This window comes from Otolemur garnettii, unplaced genomic scaffold (assembly GCF_000181295.1).
Source record: "Otolemur garnettii isolate 467f Iridium unplaced genomic scaffold, OtoGar3 scaffold00166, whole genome shotgun sequence".
Lineage (NCBI taxonomy): Eukaryota > Metazoa > Chordata > Mammalia > Primates > Galagidae > Otolemur > Otolemur garnettii.
Window position 1 is genome coordinate 3,411,278 of NW_003852561.1, and position 16,416 is coordinate 3,427,693.

Here is a 16,416-nt window from a genome sequence, read left to right on the forward strand (position 1 = left end):
CAACAGATGCTTCTCATGAGAACAAGAGTTTCTCTCGCCCACGACCCACAGCTCTTGGCCCTCGAGCTCCCTTGGTGAGGGCTGGGGGAAGTGTGGAGTTCAGGGAGGTTAGGGGCTTTTTAAGGAAACTTCCAGGTCCGAGTGCTGGATCTGAAACTCAAGTCTTATCTCCACCTCTTTCCCTGCTTTGGGAAAATCCCGCGCTTGTACTTGATGGGTGCGCATCTTTCTCACTGGCTTTACAATGAGATAACACTTATCTAGTCAGTCAGGCTGGCGTTTCTGGTGTTTTCTGGGTCACCTTGGTTCTCCAGTCACTCTGGGGTTTGCTGCAAAGCCAGTGCCACACAGCTCTTGCCTCCCAGTGTGGAGCACGCTGCGCCCAGCCCTCCCTGCTCCAGCCCACAGGGCAGGATGTCCTCACTCAGTGCCATCGAAAAGGCTGGGCTGCAGCCACCACACGCTTGAGGGAGGCAGGAGAGCCCAGCCAAAGGGGACCCCTTACTGGTACAGTGTTCACCATGGCCTTAACTCAGGGAGTTTCCTTGCAATTCTGCTAAGTCTTTCTCTCAAAGCTTTTAGAAAAAAAATCAAAAGTGGGGCCACCCCAGGGACCAGATTTTTGGATTCCTAGGAGGATAAAGTTGCAGCTTCTGCCTACTGGGAGGTTAGCTGTGTACTGAGTGCACCTCCCTGGCTCATTTAATATCCATAGCCTTGAGAGGATGCACTCTGAGAGGTCATGCAAGGGTGACCAGCTGGAGTCAAACCTGAGTCTTCTGCTTGAGTGTGGGAGCCCCCTCCCAGAACTGAGAGGAAAGCACCCTTTTGGGGGGGTTTGTAGAGAGGCTAGATGTTCTCAGGGCCTGGCTGAATCAGTTCCCAAGGTCCCCTCTAGAGGAATTTCTCTGCTTGTTGCCCACTCCTTAAAGGTGGGCCTGGGGGAGCAGGCACCAAGTCTGCCTGCCAAGGCGGCATTCCTAAATAGGGGAGGCTGGGGGGAGGGAGGCTCAGGCCTCCATCTGCTTCCTATTGAACACTTCCCGTCTCTAGAACCCACTGGACAGGCCAGGCTCCCCAAATCAGGAACACCTGGGAGACAGAAGCTGAGCAGGGACAAGAGGAGAGTTTGTACTACAGGTCCAGAAAAGCTTCAGATGGCAGAGTGGGCACTCTGGTGGGCTGTGCCCCTGGGTTTCCCCTGCCTTGAAGAGTAACAGCAAGTGGGACACTGTGCTGGACAGCAGATGGTTTTAAAGCAAGACAATGGCTCCAGCTCCCTGGGAGGGGGTGGTGCCTGAGCAGAGCATAGTCTTCAGTGAATTTTTCAGTGAACTTTTAGCCCTTCTGGGGCTGGCACAGTGGTGGTGATGGTGGCAAAGGAAGGGCCCCATGTGGGCTGACTCTGAGAGCAGCAGGCAGTAAGGATACAGAATACCAACCCCATAGGCAGATGCCTATCCTGGACATGCATGCCTGGCCCCGGTAGGGGCAGTGAGGGAACCCTGGGGGGCTGACGTAGCGGAATGGAAGGGAAAGGTCTGCTTTCTACAGCCCCCTCCGCCCTCCATTCCAGGCAGACCAAGCCTCCCCCAGGCACCAGGGGCCCAGCTGTGATCAGTGTGGCCCCTAAACAAGGCCCTTAGGGACAAACGGGAGGTGCCATGTTAATGGCTCTCTGCCTTTCGCCAAGAAGCAGCTTACTCAGGCCCTGCCCTTGAAGAGATAGAACAGGCAGGGCTAAAAGGGACCAAGGTCCTAGAGCCCAGGCTTTCAGGGCAATAGAGCTGGCCTGTGGGACCCTCAGGCAGGGTCAAATGGGGACAGCAGACCCCCTCAGGGGCCAGGGAGGGAACAGGGTGGGGAGCCCTTGACTCCTGCCCTAGCAGCCTCTTGACCCTCATGCTCTCCACGTTTCCTTGCGCTCTGCAAAGTAATTGAAACCAGAAGCTGCTCCCCAGTTGGTGACAAAGGCTCCTTGTTCCCGAGCTCCTCACTCACTCTGCTTGGGGCCTGACTGCACCAAGCCAAGCTGAGAACTGCTCCAGGGGGAAGAGCTTGAAGCTGTGTGGGGTGGGGTCACAAGCCAACCCTGACTTTCCCAGTTCCTTTGAGGTTGATTTTTCAACTCCAGGTCTCACTCCATCAGCTTAACTCCATCAGAAGCAGCCTCTGGCAGCCAAAGCCCCAAACACAGGGACCACTTGCAGGTGACAGGCTTTGGGTAGGGGGAGCTGCTGGACAAGCTATACCCAGAATCCCTGGAGGAAGGTTGGGGACAGGGTTCCTGAACCTGCCAGCACAGGGCAAAGTGCCCTAGTCATTAAATAAGTACTGACCCTGTGCCAGGCTGTGCTTCATGAATTCTCCCATTTTGCAGCTGAGGAAACTGAGGCTCAGGGAGGTAAAGTCAGTCATCCTGTTCTCCTAACTAACGAGTGGACGAAGCTAGACCCTGAGCCCCATATCTGTCTGGCCTCAAACGCAATGCCCCTTGAATGCTGGCTGAGCGATGAAAATTCTCTTCTGTTTCCTTTACTAGATGGTGAAGTCCTGCTCATTCTTTGTATCCACAGCACAGTGCCAGCCACTTAGAGGGCGCTCACTGAACAGAAACGAATGAATAAACTAGAGGAAGCACAGACGTGCCTGTCCACCCTGGCCAGCTCTGCCAGGTACCTTTCATCTTTTGAGCCGCTCATCAAGCTGGCAATGAAGGCAGAGTGGGAATACTTATCCTCATTTAATAGACGAAGGAACTGAGCCTTCAGGAGGTCAAGGGACCAGGAATTGGTCTACTGACCCTCCGGCCAGCACTCTTTCCACAGCACCAGGGTGACTATACTCCACACTACGTGCATCTGGACCACGGACGAGGGGAAGACAGACAGGGGACCTGAGAGAAGAAGGGGCAAGAAGCCAGGGATGCCTGACCTGGGGGACAGAAGGCTGGGGGCCCAGCTCTTTTCTCCCACCATAAGAGGTTACTAGTGAGCAGTCATGCCCTGCGGTCATGGGGAGTAACGAACACATGGGGTGGGGCCAGACCCTGTTCTGGAAAGAGGGATGCTATTTGGCCTCCATTTTTGGAGGGGATCCTCTTTTTCTCACCTACAAGTAAGGTCTTGGGTGAAACAACCCAAATGCCCATGGGTGGATAACTGCATGTGGTACATACACACAATGAAGGAAGGAAATTTAGACGCCTGCTACAAGGTGGATGAAGCTTGAGGGCATCACGCGAAGTGAAGCAAGCCAGTCAAAAAAGGACAAATATTGTCTGATTCTACTTATCACGTTCCTAGAGTAGTCAGACACAGAAAGTAGAGAGTGGTTATCAGAGGTTGGGGAGTTATGACTTAATGTGTGAGGAGTCTCAGCTGGGGAAGATGAAGAAGTTCTGGACATGGATAGTGGCAATGGCTATACCACAATGTGAATTTACCTAGTGCTGCTAAGCCAACACTTAGAAATGAGTAAAGTGGTACATTTTGTATTATATATGTTTTATCATAATTAAGAAAAAAAAATAATGAATATTAAGGTATCTGGATATTGTCAGATTTGCTAATCTGGGCTCTGCAGCCAGTCCTAAAGGCAAGGATTGGCCTTCATAACCTCCTCCTGGGTGTCATTTATAATAACTCTGATCTCACACAAGCTTCCAAGGGGCCAGGTCCAGAGGTTAAAGAAATCATCCCTTCCCCTCTGGACACAGGCTCCAACAGGGAAAGGGATAGAAGAGGTTTCCCATTAGGCCCGAACTTTTCAATCCCCTATAACAGGGGTCCTCAAACTTTTTAAGCAGGGGGCCAGTTCACTGTCCATCAGACCGTTGGAGGGCCGGACTGTGGGCCCTGGGAAGAGTTGGCTGCTAAGCAGGACAGACATTGGTGGCAAAAACACCCGGCGGGCTGGATAAATGTCCTAGGCGGGCTGCATGTGGCACACAGGCTGTAGTTTGAGGATGCCTGCCCTATACCTTGAAACAACTGGAGCTTTCTTTCTCGGCTAGATCCCTGCCCCTTCCCATCCCAGGGTCTTGAGCACTCCTGTGCCCAGGGAGGGCTGCCCTGGAAGGCTTATGGGAAAGCGAAGCTGTTTCCCATGCAGGGTGGGCAGAGACAGGGGACACTATGTCCCCAGGCTTGTGGCTGAGCTAGGGAATGGGGGGCAGGGGTGCGGGGAGGCCAGGGCAGCAGAGCTCCTCTGCTTAGGTGGTGTAGCTCCTGGTCTCAGATCCCTCTTCTGTCTGGGGTCAGAGGCAGGAACTGAAGAAATGTAGGGTGCTGAGAGGGACACTATCTTCTCTGGCCCAGCCAGCCAAGAAAGGCTGGACCCTGGGAATATGCTAATCAGCCAATGGGTAGGTCCCAGTTGGGGACAGCACATCTGGAGCCTGGAGCAGCGTGGCTAGAAATAGACTAGAACAAACATACACGAGTCCCCTGGGACCAGGGAGCCAAGGCAGACGAGGGGGGCCTCTTGGCAGGGTCATTACCCTGGTCTGGCAGAGTATGAAGCAACAAGGAGGAGGGGGATAGTGGGGTGGCCTGAATGGGGAACCTGGAGGTAAAGGCTTGGTAGGTCTGGGGAAGAAAGGGAGGACTCCTGACCCTGGAAGAGCAGACCTGGGCCATGCTGGTGGGGTCCTTCACTAAATTTGCAGTCACAGACTGTCACCCAAGCCTGTTCCGTCCAAATCTGTGAGCATCTGCATGTACTCATTTGCCTTGCACCTGACCAAGCCTGACCAACCTGGGATGGGGTCTCTGAGTTTGGAGCCTGTGTGCAGCCACTAACAAGCTCTTGACTATGGCCACAGCACACACCCTTTCTGGTCTCAGTTTCTCTCTCCAGAAACAGGAATGGATGAATTTCGGCTAGGATTTCTTCTGGTCTAAGCCCTGCACTAATCCCTTCATGTATTTATTCCTTAACCTCCTTCCCACTTGCATTGCTCATGACTGCTTCTGCTTAAGGCAGGCTGGCTCCTTAATTTCCTGGGACACTCCCCCCCTAATTCCTGCCTCCCTGCCTGGGCCATGCAGGTCCCCTCAACCCCCAGAATGCCCACCCTATTCCTTTCTGCAGACACAGAGCCTGCCTACCTTGCTAGAATAACACTGAGCCTTAACATGGCAATGACTGTGCTGGCCATTATATCAAACAGTTTATACAAAGCATATACAGTACTTCTGACAACGTATCAAAAAAGGTGCTTATAAAGACTGGCCTACCTACAGCCCTAGAGAAAAGGAGGTGGATAACAATAGTATATGAAAATAGAAAAAAAACACAAAATGCTCACTATGATTAAAACCATACAAAATTTTATATACCCAAGGTAGAGAAAAGGCATAAAATAAAATGGCTATTTCAGAGGAGTGGGGGTGGTCTGAGATTAGGTTTCGCATCTCTTTACCATTACTGCAATTTTCTTCCTAATGTAAATGATAGAAATATTGTAAATATGCTTTTAGAATTAAAATAATATTGCTTTTAGAATTAAAAAAGCCCCAGTGCTTCCAAATCTCTTGGGCTCCACCTCCTCCTGAAAGCCTCTGTAGTTCCAGGCCATAGTCTTCCTTTCTTTGGGTTTTCATCTGATGACTTACAGCACAGTGGGAGCAGGAGAGCACCCAGACGGGCTGGAGCTGGCCGCCAGGGCCTTGGATAGGTGACTTAACCCCTTGGCGCCCAGCTTTCTCATCTTTATTCTTGTGATAACATTCCTACCCCACAGGCTACTGTGCAGATGGGAGCACATCTGCCCTGGGATGGCAGACATAAAAGTCTAGCACAGTGCTGGGATTACCTCAAACTCCCTAAAGCTTTGTTACTGCTGCATCTTGCACCATTCTCTGGTGGCTGGGCACGTAGTGACATGCTTGTCTGTCCAACCTGACAGTAGGTTCCTCAGAGACTAGGATCCCGGCACCTCTTACTCCATAGATGCACAGTAAGTTGTCTCCCCTTCCCCCCACCCCACCTACCTGCTCCTTTCCTTGCTTGCTCATTCTACTTCCTCCCAGGCACCAGGCAGAAATGTCCCCTGCACAGAGGTAACAAGACTCTAAGACAAAGGAAGCCTTAGGCTCACCTTATGCCATAAAGCAGGGTCCTGGTGGGAAACATCGCCCTGGGTCCTTCTCCAGACCACTAGCCCCGCTAGGACCCTGGTTGGGAGATTTCTTGATGAAGGCCTGAGACATGGGTCACCACACATAGAATGTGTGTGGCCTCCCTGCATCCTATCAGCAGAGGTGCCTTGGCCAGGGTACTTAACTTCAGGGCCTCAGTGTCCTCGTCTGTGAAGTGGGAAAGATGTGACTTATTTTCCTTGCAGAACCACTGCAAGGATCTCATGAGATCACATTTGGGAATGGCCTCCAAGAGCACAACTGCCAGACACACATGCTAGTGATTAGTGCTGCCATTTGTCTGTCACTACATGCTGCCCCCACCCTGCCGCCCCCAGCTGCAGCTGCAGATTCCCTGCCCCCACTGCACACTGGGCAAACCCACTGCAGGAGCAAATGCCTGGAGCTAATGTGATGGGGTCCCTCTTTGCTCTCAAGACAGACCGAGCAGGCGGGGGCTTAGAGAGAAAGGGAGACAGTTTCTTTTGGACCACACAAACATCTCTGAGGACTCGGACCTACCTCAAGACCATCTTAGCACCTGCTGGAGAGGAGCAGGGCCACGTTCCAGAGGCTGGTGGCAGGAAGGGAGGTGGGAAGCAGCTGTGGGGACAGACTGTTCCCTGGCTTTATGGGACCTGGCATGTGGGAACAGCTTTGTGCAGAGTCTCCACCCAGCCTGGCCATCCTCAGTGGCTCAGAGGGCTGTCGGGAGCAAGGCATTATAAGCCATGACACCCCCTTTGCCTCTCTGATCTCCTGGAAGGCTGGTTAGAGGACTCTGCTGCTGAGGGCCAGGGCCTGAGCCTTGGAGAGCTGAGCGCCAGGAGACTTCAAAGCCCTCTGGAGGGCTCTGGCTCCGAACTGCCAGCTCACAGGCTCTGGTCAGCTGGCAGCAGGAAGGTTTGTGTTTCTTTTAATATCAACTCCCAGGCATTTAACATTCCTCGAAGCTTAAACACAGAAACATTTTCCTTACCAGACTGTGCTTTCTGCTCTGCCAAACATAACCTGGCTTCCTCCCCTTCCCCCACCGCCTCCATCTGCTCCTGTCTCCAAGATGTAATGATTTATGGTGTGTTTCCCCTGGGCTTTATGCAGCTGACCCAGAAGGAGGAAAGCGACAGAGCTAAAATCCAGGTGGGAGAATGTTGCCTTTGGGCCCTGGGAGTTGGCTGCTCTGAGTAACCCCTTTAATTCTCCCATTTTCCAGTCACCAATGGCTTGGGGAGTATGGCAGCCGGTCCTGTCTCTTGGCTGGGCATCTCCTAGAGCTGGATGGGCCAGCCCAGGGACATGGTGACAGGGCTCCTACCCCTTATCCCTGCAGATCCCAAGTTCTACGGACTGGGTTTAGAAGGCACTCTATCAACCCCCATCTCCTAAATAATGAAGGAATGGTTCATAGTTGCCTAGCAGCTGTTTCCCTGGTGACAGTGCTGAGGAATGGGGGACAGGTCACACAGTGTGAGGAAGGGATGTGCTCAGGAGCATGGGGCGACAGGAGGCAAATTGCCAGGCCCCCACCAATTGCCCCCCCCACCAATTGCCTGCCCCCCCCCCAAACATAGGAGCCTGAGATAGGTGGAGGAGCAGGAGACACACATGGGTCCTAAGAAGCAATGCCACCAGGCACACCCAGTTAAAAGCCAGATACCAAACTCTGCGGCCTCAACAGCACATTGGAGAGCAAATGCTTCTTGCAAAGAAGCATTGTTCAGCTCCCTGTTATACATGGGGCTGTCACTGCCTGTACCCAGACTGTGTCTGAGGCAATTATTAGGAAGCTTAAAGCACCCAGTACCCATGGCTTAGTCCCAGCACGTACTAGTTATTGCTTCCCTTGATTTCATGATTCACAGAATCTACCTCCAAACCAGTCACTTGTGTCATAGCTTAGCACAGGGCTGCAAAAAGGGGCAGACAGCAGTATGGATGGCTCCATGCTGAATGTCACCACTGCCCTCACCCCTCTTCCCCAAGCCTAGTTCTCTTGACAGGCAAGTAAAGAGCAGCCATCTTCAAAACTGGTAGACTGTTCCAGAGACACAGGCTACAAACAAGGGCCTTGTTCCTACATACAATACAGGGAACCAAGAAACACAGCTGAGAAACGCATGTATGCTCTTAATCTGACCAAGGACCTGCCTCTACCAATACTCTGAAACCCACCCTAAGCCAATGACTTCCAAACACGTAAAGTCCAGCAACCCTTGCAACAAATGAGAGACCAGCTCCCAAGCTGGATGCTAAGCCCTCTGGTAGAATAGCAGAGCCCTGGGCCATGTGCCTGCTCCTCCCCATGCCTCTGGCAGGCACTGCTCATCAGTGTAATGCTCTCCCCTCCTGCTCATGGACATAGCCTCCGAATCCTCAACACGGCTTTCCAGGAAAAAGCCACCACTAAACTATAGCTGGAATATGAACAAAGGGAGTTTTGTGTCATCCCTCTGGGCCAGGTGTGGAAGCCTCAGGAACTGGCACCTGCAGGCATCTGGGGTTACAATAAGAAGTCATCTCTAGCAGGGGAAAACAACCACCTTGGGGAACTTTTCTCAAACCACCTTTAAACCAAAGTCACAAAAAGCACCTTGACAAAGATGATGAGTGAGAAGGACTCCTTGTCAACCGGCACCACCTCCTGGCAGCTCTCAGAGCCTTGCCTTGGTACCCTGGACCCTCACCTGGATCTGCCCTTTGCCCATGATCTTGTCCACAATCTCATTGTTGTCCTTGTTGACCTTGGTCTTGTCATAGCACTTCTCGTAGCACAGGATCCTCAAGGACTGAGAGCCTTCCAGTTCAATCTCAAACTCCTGGGGAAACAAAGGGTCATCAACCTCTGAAGCAGGAAGACACAGCTTCTTCGCAGGTGCAGCCCTCAACTTTGCAAGGGGTAGGTCAGCAGGGCCTATGAGGACCATGTCACACAGTGTGGAGGGGCACCCTCATTGCCCGCGGCTTTTAGGGGCCTCCAAATCACTGATGAAATGGAGTTTGGGCTGAAACTGCAGTGTCCGACAACCATGAACACAAACCCTGTGATTAGAAGCCAGAGGACAGGAAATGGGAGACCAGGGTGTGTGTGGTCAGAAAGACAGAACTGGTCCAACCAATAAGCAGACCAGTCATGAACCCAGGGAGGGAAGTAGTCATATTCAGTGACAAACCCAGGGGACATCAGGACCCTCCACTCACCTCATCCCATTTGGGCTCTGTTGTGTCCCGGAACACCCTAGTTTTGGCTTTGCTGACAAAATAGCCAAAGGAATCCACCTCCAAGGTACAGTACAGGTCTGCAGGGGAAGGACAGAAAGAGACACCAGGTTAAGGCCTCTGAGGCTCAGCTCTGAGCCAGGGCAGGGCTGCTAGTGGGGAGGGGCTGAGGAAGGAAGGGGGACAATTCACAGGTCCCTCTCAGCTGCCTGTGGGGTACCATCTTGGCCCTGTGCCTCCTGACCCCTCGTGCTTCCCCATACTCTCCTCAGGTGGCTCTGGCCCTCCCCTCCTCATCCAACTCCAGCCACACTAGCCACCTTCTTCCCCTCAAGGCACAGAGCTATGCCCCTCAGGCCTCTGTGTCCTGCCTTCTCACTGTAGAGGCCTCCCACAAGGTCTTCCCTGCCACACTGATTAAAGAAGTCACCTCTGTCCCAACATTAGTCCCAGAGTTTCTCAGCAGGGGTGTCATGGGCGTTTGAGGTGGGAGGCCCTACAGGCATTTACTAACCCTGGGCTCTGGGTCCTGCTTGCCCTGATGACCAGCAACGCTCCCTATTTCTGGGGCTTGGTCCACTGTTGTTCCTTTCATAGCACTGAGCTTTAACTGAAGTGACCCTCTCTGTGTGTTCACAGTCTCTCTTCCCTCCACGGTATAAACATTTTGGGTATAGCCTTCGGTTTTCTTACCCACCAGTATATCCCCGGTACTAAGAGCAGGGCTTGGTACACAGTAGGCACATAGTAAATGCTTGTGGGACAAAGGAATGAAGCTCTTAACATCCTAGTGCTTCAGGAAACGGAGTGGTGGAGGGCTGGGGTGAAAGGGCAGGGGGCAGGGGCTCTCCCTGGCATTTCCATTTTGAACCCTGGCCTTTAGGCTGACCATCTTCTCCTCTCTATCCTGGGACCCAGGAGACCCTGATCAGGCACTCTGCACGTCACATATTCCTTCTGGGGCTCAGATGCTGGCAGCCTCCCACATCCATGCGAGCTCCCAAGGCTATCTACTGGGGTGTTGCTGGTGGGAGAGGAGTATCTTTGAGATACTATAGCCAACCCTCTGCAGCATAAACCAAGGGGAAAGGGGCAGAGGTCTGAGGGTGGAGATACGGCTCAAGCTGCCTCTCTGATCAGCCCCAGGAGGGGCCAGCTGGCTGTTGTCCCTCAGAACAGCTCTCCTGTGGAAAAGGGAGCAGAACTTGCCCCTGCAAGGTCTCCAGCAGGGTGCAACATAGAGGAGGTGCAGCTGGTGTCAGAACATATAAGCATGTAGGCACAGATTAATAGGCAGACAGTGCTAGAGGCCCTGGGTACCCCAGCCTGACCAGGGAGCTGGGTGATCAAGGTCTATGTGGCTGAGAGATGGAGGAACAAGAAATGCCATCAGCACCAACTGATTTTGTTTTTGTTTTTTAGAGATAGAGTTTTACTTTATTGCCCTCGGTAGAGTGCCCTGGCATCACAGCTCATAGCAACCTCCAACTCCTGGGCTTAAGTGATTCTCTTGCTTCAGCCTCCTGAGTAGCTGGGACTACAGGCGCCCACCACAACGCCCGGCTATTTTTTGTTGCAGTTTGGCCGGGGCCGGGTTCAAACCCTCCACCCTTGGTGGGAGGCACTTTGTGTAGACCTGGGTTATAACCCTATAGTGCTTGATAACTAGGAAGATTCTTGAGTAGCAGCCCACAAAGAAGGGAATTCTATGGGTTCAGGGAAGGTTCATAAAATGTCCGCATTGACAAGCAGCCTGGTGATGAATGTGATGGTCCTGGACAGACTTTGAGAAATGCTGTCAAAGGAAGAGCTTGGGCTTTGGTGTCAAAAGACCTGAATTCTATTGCAGCACGTACTATCTGTGCAAAGGTCCCTTGAGCCCTCTGAGCCTCAGTGTCCTCATGTGTAAAATGGGAATGGTATCGGTGACCTCAGAGGGAAGCCAGAGGAAGAGAGCAGATCATGAGCCTGAAAAGGCTTTGAACACACCGAGGCACTGTCCACATGCTGGCCATGTTCTCATTTTCTCTGGGTACACAGTAGGTGCTCGTCAATTAACTACTGCAGCATTTCTGAGCCCCTATTCATCCAAGAATAAAGGAGACCTGGTTCTTGCCCTCAAAGAACTCACAGTGGGAAAGGCAAATTATGTGACAAACAGCATGACAGGCTCTGAAACCATAGTTTGCCCTGAGCGTGATGGGAACACAAAGGAGTGAGGCTGATTTCTCAGGGACTCAGGGAGACTTCACAGTAAATGTTGATCCAATGGTTGTTTGTGGGGCAAGGGCATAACCTCTGTTCAGTGCGCTGCAGGGAGAGGCAGGGGCAGACCTCACCTACCAGAGAGGAAGGGAAGAGGAAGGGGCAGGAGGAGAGGAGTCAAGAGCCCTGTTTCTGATCCTGTAAAATGCTACATCCTTTCACCTCTCAGCTTCCTCACTAGCAAATGGGTAGAAACTGTTAGCTGTCTAATTGACTCAAAAATTTCCGTGTGGATAAAAAGTATAATCGCCAAAGCTCAGAGAGGTTAAGAAACTTGCTCAAGGTCACACAGCTTGTAATGGGCAGATAATGGGGTTGGAGCCCAGATGTCGGCAGCTCCAGGGGGCTGCAGACACCCAGCTGGAGGACTTGAGAGAGAGATCTTGGACACAAAGGGTAAGGGTTACCCCCTGCCAAGAGGAGCTGGTGCCTGCCCTTCAGAGGAATTCTTACATCTTGAGGCATGCTGGCAGCGCCCCTGCCTGGGCAGACCAGAGCAGAGCAGGTGGGCAGTGGGAAGCCCCACATGGTGGGCCCAGAGCGACTGTCTGTGAAAGGCTGACAATAATTAGTGTCACTTCCTCCTAGGGCTGGTGGTCAGGGGCACTTACTGGCTGATTGTTTAAATCCCTTGGCAGAGTGGACGATGACGTGAAGGAAGCCATAGAGTCCAGGAGACTCATCATCTGCAAGAGAGAACAGCCCCCAGGGCAGTGAGAGGTACACCCCTTCCTCCTTTCCAGACTGGTAGGGAGGCAGTCAGGGTATGAGACACAGCCTCAGCTTGGTGTGATAGCACCACCTGGTGGCCATATGAAAAAGTTTCTAAAGCACCCTGCTTCTCACCCCACTCCCCATCCCACTGCAGATGTGAGGGGCTGGGTGCTGCAGGGGCCCTTCTCCGGGCTTCTCTAAGGAAGCCAGCCCGACTGTCCTGGGCCAGGGATTTGTTACCATTCCCCTGGAGTACTCTCCCTCCCTCTGAATCCTGCCCTCCTCAGTCTAGCCTTTCAAAGTAAAAATTAACTAATATGATAGATAAGTCACTCAAAAAACAAACAAACAAAAAAAACCCAGAGTCCCAAACTATGTCGCCCTTGGTGGAGTGCCATGGCATCGTCACAGCTCACAGCAACCTCAAACTCTTGGGCTCAAGCAATTCTCTTGCCTCGGCCTCCCAAGTAGCTGGGACTACTACAGGCACCTGCCACATGCCTGGCTATTTTTTGTTGCAGTTGTCATTGTTGTTTAGCTGGCCTGGGTTGGGTTCGAACCTGCCACCCTTGGTATATGTGGCTAATGCCGTAACCTCTGTGCTACAAGCGATGAGCCAAGTCACTCTGTTCTAACGAAAAGAAAACCGAGCTTTGCCTGCTCCTTGGGACCCAAGGATCCCTAGACGACCTCCATATTTAGAGGAAAGCTTGCCTACAAAATTCCTTTCACAGAAAAGACCCTTTTCCAGAACCATGGGCAGCCAGAATGGACAGTCTTCCCTGCACAGAAACATCAACTTCCCATAGGCTCCTCGGCTTACTACATGAACTCCAAACTCCCTTGAGTAGCCTTCAGGGCCTTCTAAAAGCCAGTCTCTGGAAACTTCCAGCCTTGCTTTTCATATAGTACTCTGCCTATCCTCTTCCTTCCCCTTCACCCCCTTGCCCCATGCTTCGGCCTTTGGTTTCCATTATCAGACTGTTTTCACGGATGTATTAACAACACAATCCCAGTGCACTGGGATGCCAGATTCTTCTCTTAAACCAGAGGAGCCCAAGGAGGGGGAAACATGGGGAATCAATGCATTATAAGCCCTATCAGAACTCTGTGTGCACCTAGCAAGTGAATAGCCCCAGCACAGTTGAAAGGGATCAGACATTATTTATAGCCACATGTCTGTCTGGGCACTTAAGAAAGGCCAGCAATGGCCTGGGAGCTGGGTGGGCAACCTCAGGTTCTAGTCTTTACCATCTTTATTGCTGGTGACAGGAATGTTGTGTACAGTCCTAAGCTTGAAACAGGATCCCGTGAGCACCTGGAGCTCCACTGAGCTCAGGACAAAGGCCTGGAGATCTGAAGGAAGAACCAAAAGAAAAAGGAATATCAGCACTGGTCCACTAGGATCTGCTGCTCTTCCTTGGGGGTTTCTGCAGAGACAGGGTTAGTTCTCGGGGCAAAGTTTGGTTCTTGGGTGGGAGGGAAAGACTTGTAGACACACAGAAACTATTTTAGGTGCTGTCAGAGGGATCAGAGTAGGAGAATCTAAGAGGTTCGTGTATGTATGTGTGAGAGAATAAGAACAAGAGAGAGAAAAGGGGGGAGTGACCTTGGGCTCTGGGTCCAATCCTATTACTAATTCCTCATGCCTTCAGCAAATCACATAAATTCTTTGTGTCTCAAATTGGTAACATCACCTTCCTCACACCTTCTAGGGTGACTATGAGAGCCAAAGAGGAGATACTGGACATAAAATTCTTGGAAATGCAAACGGCCCATCATGGCATGGATACCATCAGGACAGGGCAGGATGGGGTGGGTTTACCCTTCTTCTGTAGTTTCTGAATTGCTTCTCTCCATTCTGACCTCTCATAGTCCGAGGACAGTAGGAACAGGTAGCTCTAAAGAGAGGACATAAGAATTTAGTGGGGTGATCACAGGCCAAGCAGGTTCCCAGATTCTGGGGCCACTAACAAGTTTCTTCTTACTTAGGCACAACACTGAATTTAGAGAAGGAGGTAGCTAGAAGAGGGGCGGGCGCCGGGGGTTCCCTTCAGGGAAACCAGGGGACAGAAGTGGTAGTGGCAGTGACGACCAGCAGGGGGCACTGGTTTCATATCAGTGGGGAGGAGTTTAGGGATGGAGCCAAGGCAGCCTTCTTGGGTAACGAGGGCCTGCATCCCTGATTCCCACTGGTTAGGGGCCCTCTGGACTGAGGAAGGGGCCTTTTTCCCACCAACACCCTTCCTGACCTTTCCATTCCGATTGTGGATTCGAAACGGGATTGTGGGGGAATTGAGCAGCAGCAAGAACTCATTCTCAAACATCTTCTTTTTCAGGCGCTCGATGGCCCGGCTCTGCCCTTTGTTGGCTTTCTGCAGGAACGGAGGGCACAGTGGGTTTCTCTCGCACTCAGATTCCCACTTCTCACTCAGCAGCTCTAAGTACAACATTCCCCTGTGTATTAATTATGCTTTTTTATTTTCTATATTTTGTGATGTTTTGACATCTTGAGGGGTGGGGAACCTACCTGGTTGAGGAGAAACTGGTCCTCCCCTGGCTAATTCTGAAGATTATAAATGACAGCCCTGTGAGCACATCTTTCATGCACAAACCAGCTCAAACAAAGCTCACCTTCCCAACCACCTCCTTTATCCAACTCTCACCCTCCAAGCCAATTTTCTCTCTGCCCTAATCACCCAGGGCCATGGGCCAGTTAACTAGAGACCACTGGGTAGCCCAGAGCCTGCCAATATTATTCCAACTAGTCACTCCAGAGCTCCTTCCCTGCCCTGCCTTGCTTCTCTGCAGAAAACATAGAGAGATGGCCCTGCTTTCCCTTCACTCCTGCCTGCGGCCTAGACCTGGTGCTTCCCCACGTGGCCATGTGTGGCAGGATGTGTCCCCTCTTGGGAACCGTAAGTAATAAAAAATCTTTCAGTGTTATAAGCCTCTCTGTATTGTCACCCTGTCATCTCTTTAAATTAAATCCTGGGTACAACAGAGACACCTTGCTTAAAAAACCTCAGACACCTTTCAGCATAAAGCCCCATGTGCTGGCCTGGCACCCTGGTCCCCCACGGCAGGTTCCAACCCCTCTGCCCTGCCTGACAACTCACCATGTTCCACCCTGTCCCCTGGGCTCAGCCTCATTCTCCAGCAAGCTGGTGTACCCTTCTCTTTCAATTTTCCAAGTTTCTGTCTATTTTATAAAGGATCCCCTCCCTCTTATTAACTGCTATTATGCTTTGAGGCTCATGTCTAATACCATCCTAAAGCTTTTCAGGTAGAATCAATCTCTGTAGCCCCACAAGGACTGGCAAAGTTGTAACAAATGCTCACAGCCAGTGTTGTGACAGGGTGGGGAACAGGGACTTTCAAACACTGCTGGGGGAACATAGTGGACACTTTTTCAGAGTAAATCTGGCAGTTAAATGCACATGCCCTTTGCCCCAGCCATCCCACTTGTAGGGAATCCAGGGAGATAAGACTGTGGTGCTGTCTACTATAACATGCCTGCTAAGAGCAAAGAATTAGAAACAGTCTAAATAGTCAAATACACTATTGTGCAGTAAAGCAACAGAATGTGATGCAGCTGTTAAAAAGTGGGGGGGAGATCCAAAGATCTCCAAGGTACCCTGTTCAGTGAAAAGCTTAAGCTGCAGAACAGCACATGTAGTATAGTCTTATTTAAAAATAATATACACCCATCCAGTACATGCATAGAAGAGACTGGAAGAACCAACCTCAAACTATTAACAGTGGGAGGTACACAATGACCAGTTTTACTCTGTACACTTTTGTACTGTGAGCATTTTGTTATTAACGAGCCAGTATTACACTGGCAATTAGAAAAGAAATTAAACTTATAAAAATTATTATTATGGCTAAGCGCAGTGGCTCATGTCTTTAATCCTAGCATTCTGGGAGGCCGAGGTGGGTAGATTGCTTGAGTTCACAAGTTTGAGACCAGCCTGAGCAAAATCAAGACGCTGTCTCTATTAAAAATAGAAGAGGCTCGGCGCCTGTGGCTCAAGCGGCTAGGGCGCCAGCCACATACACCTAAGGTGGCGGGTTC

General features: G+C 51.4%; 1 protein-coding gene across 4 annotated transcripts in view; it reads right to left on the reverse strand.

The window, feature by feature from the left end:
* Window positions 1-16,416, reverse strand: part of ABR (active BCR-related) — a 196,007-nt gene that overhangs the window by 31,398 nt on the left and 148,193 nt on the right. For all 4 annotated transcript variants that reach the window (XM_023519258.1, XM_012811585.2, XM_012811586.2 and 1 more), the window contains 6 exons: window positions 14,591-14,713; window positions 14,164-14,239; window positions 13,590-13,694; window positions 12,236-12,310; window positions 9,342-9,439; window positions 8,828-8,959 (listed from right to left, as the gene is read on the reverse strand). In XM_023519258.1, coding sequence (XP_023375026.1) covers window positions 8,828-8,959; window positions 9,342-9,439; window positions 12,236-12,310; window positions 13,590-13,694; window positions 14,164-14,239; window positions 14,591-14,713 — 609 coding nt within the window. The remainder of the gene's footprint in view (window positions 1-8,827; window positions 8,960-9,341; window positions 9,440-12,235; window positions 12,311-13,589; window positions 13,695-14,163; window positions 14,240-14,590; window positions 14,714-16,416) is intronic.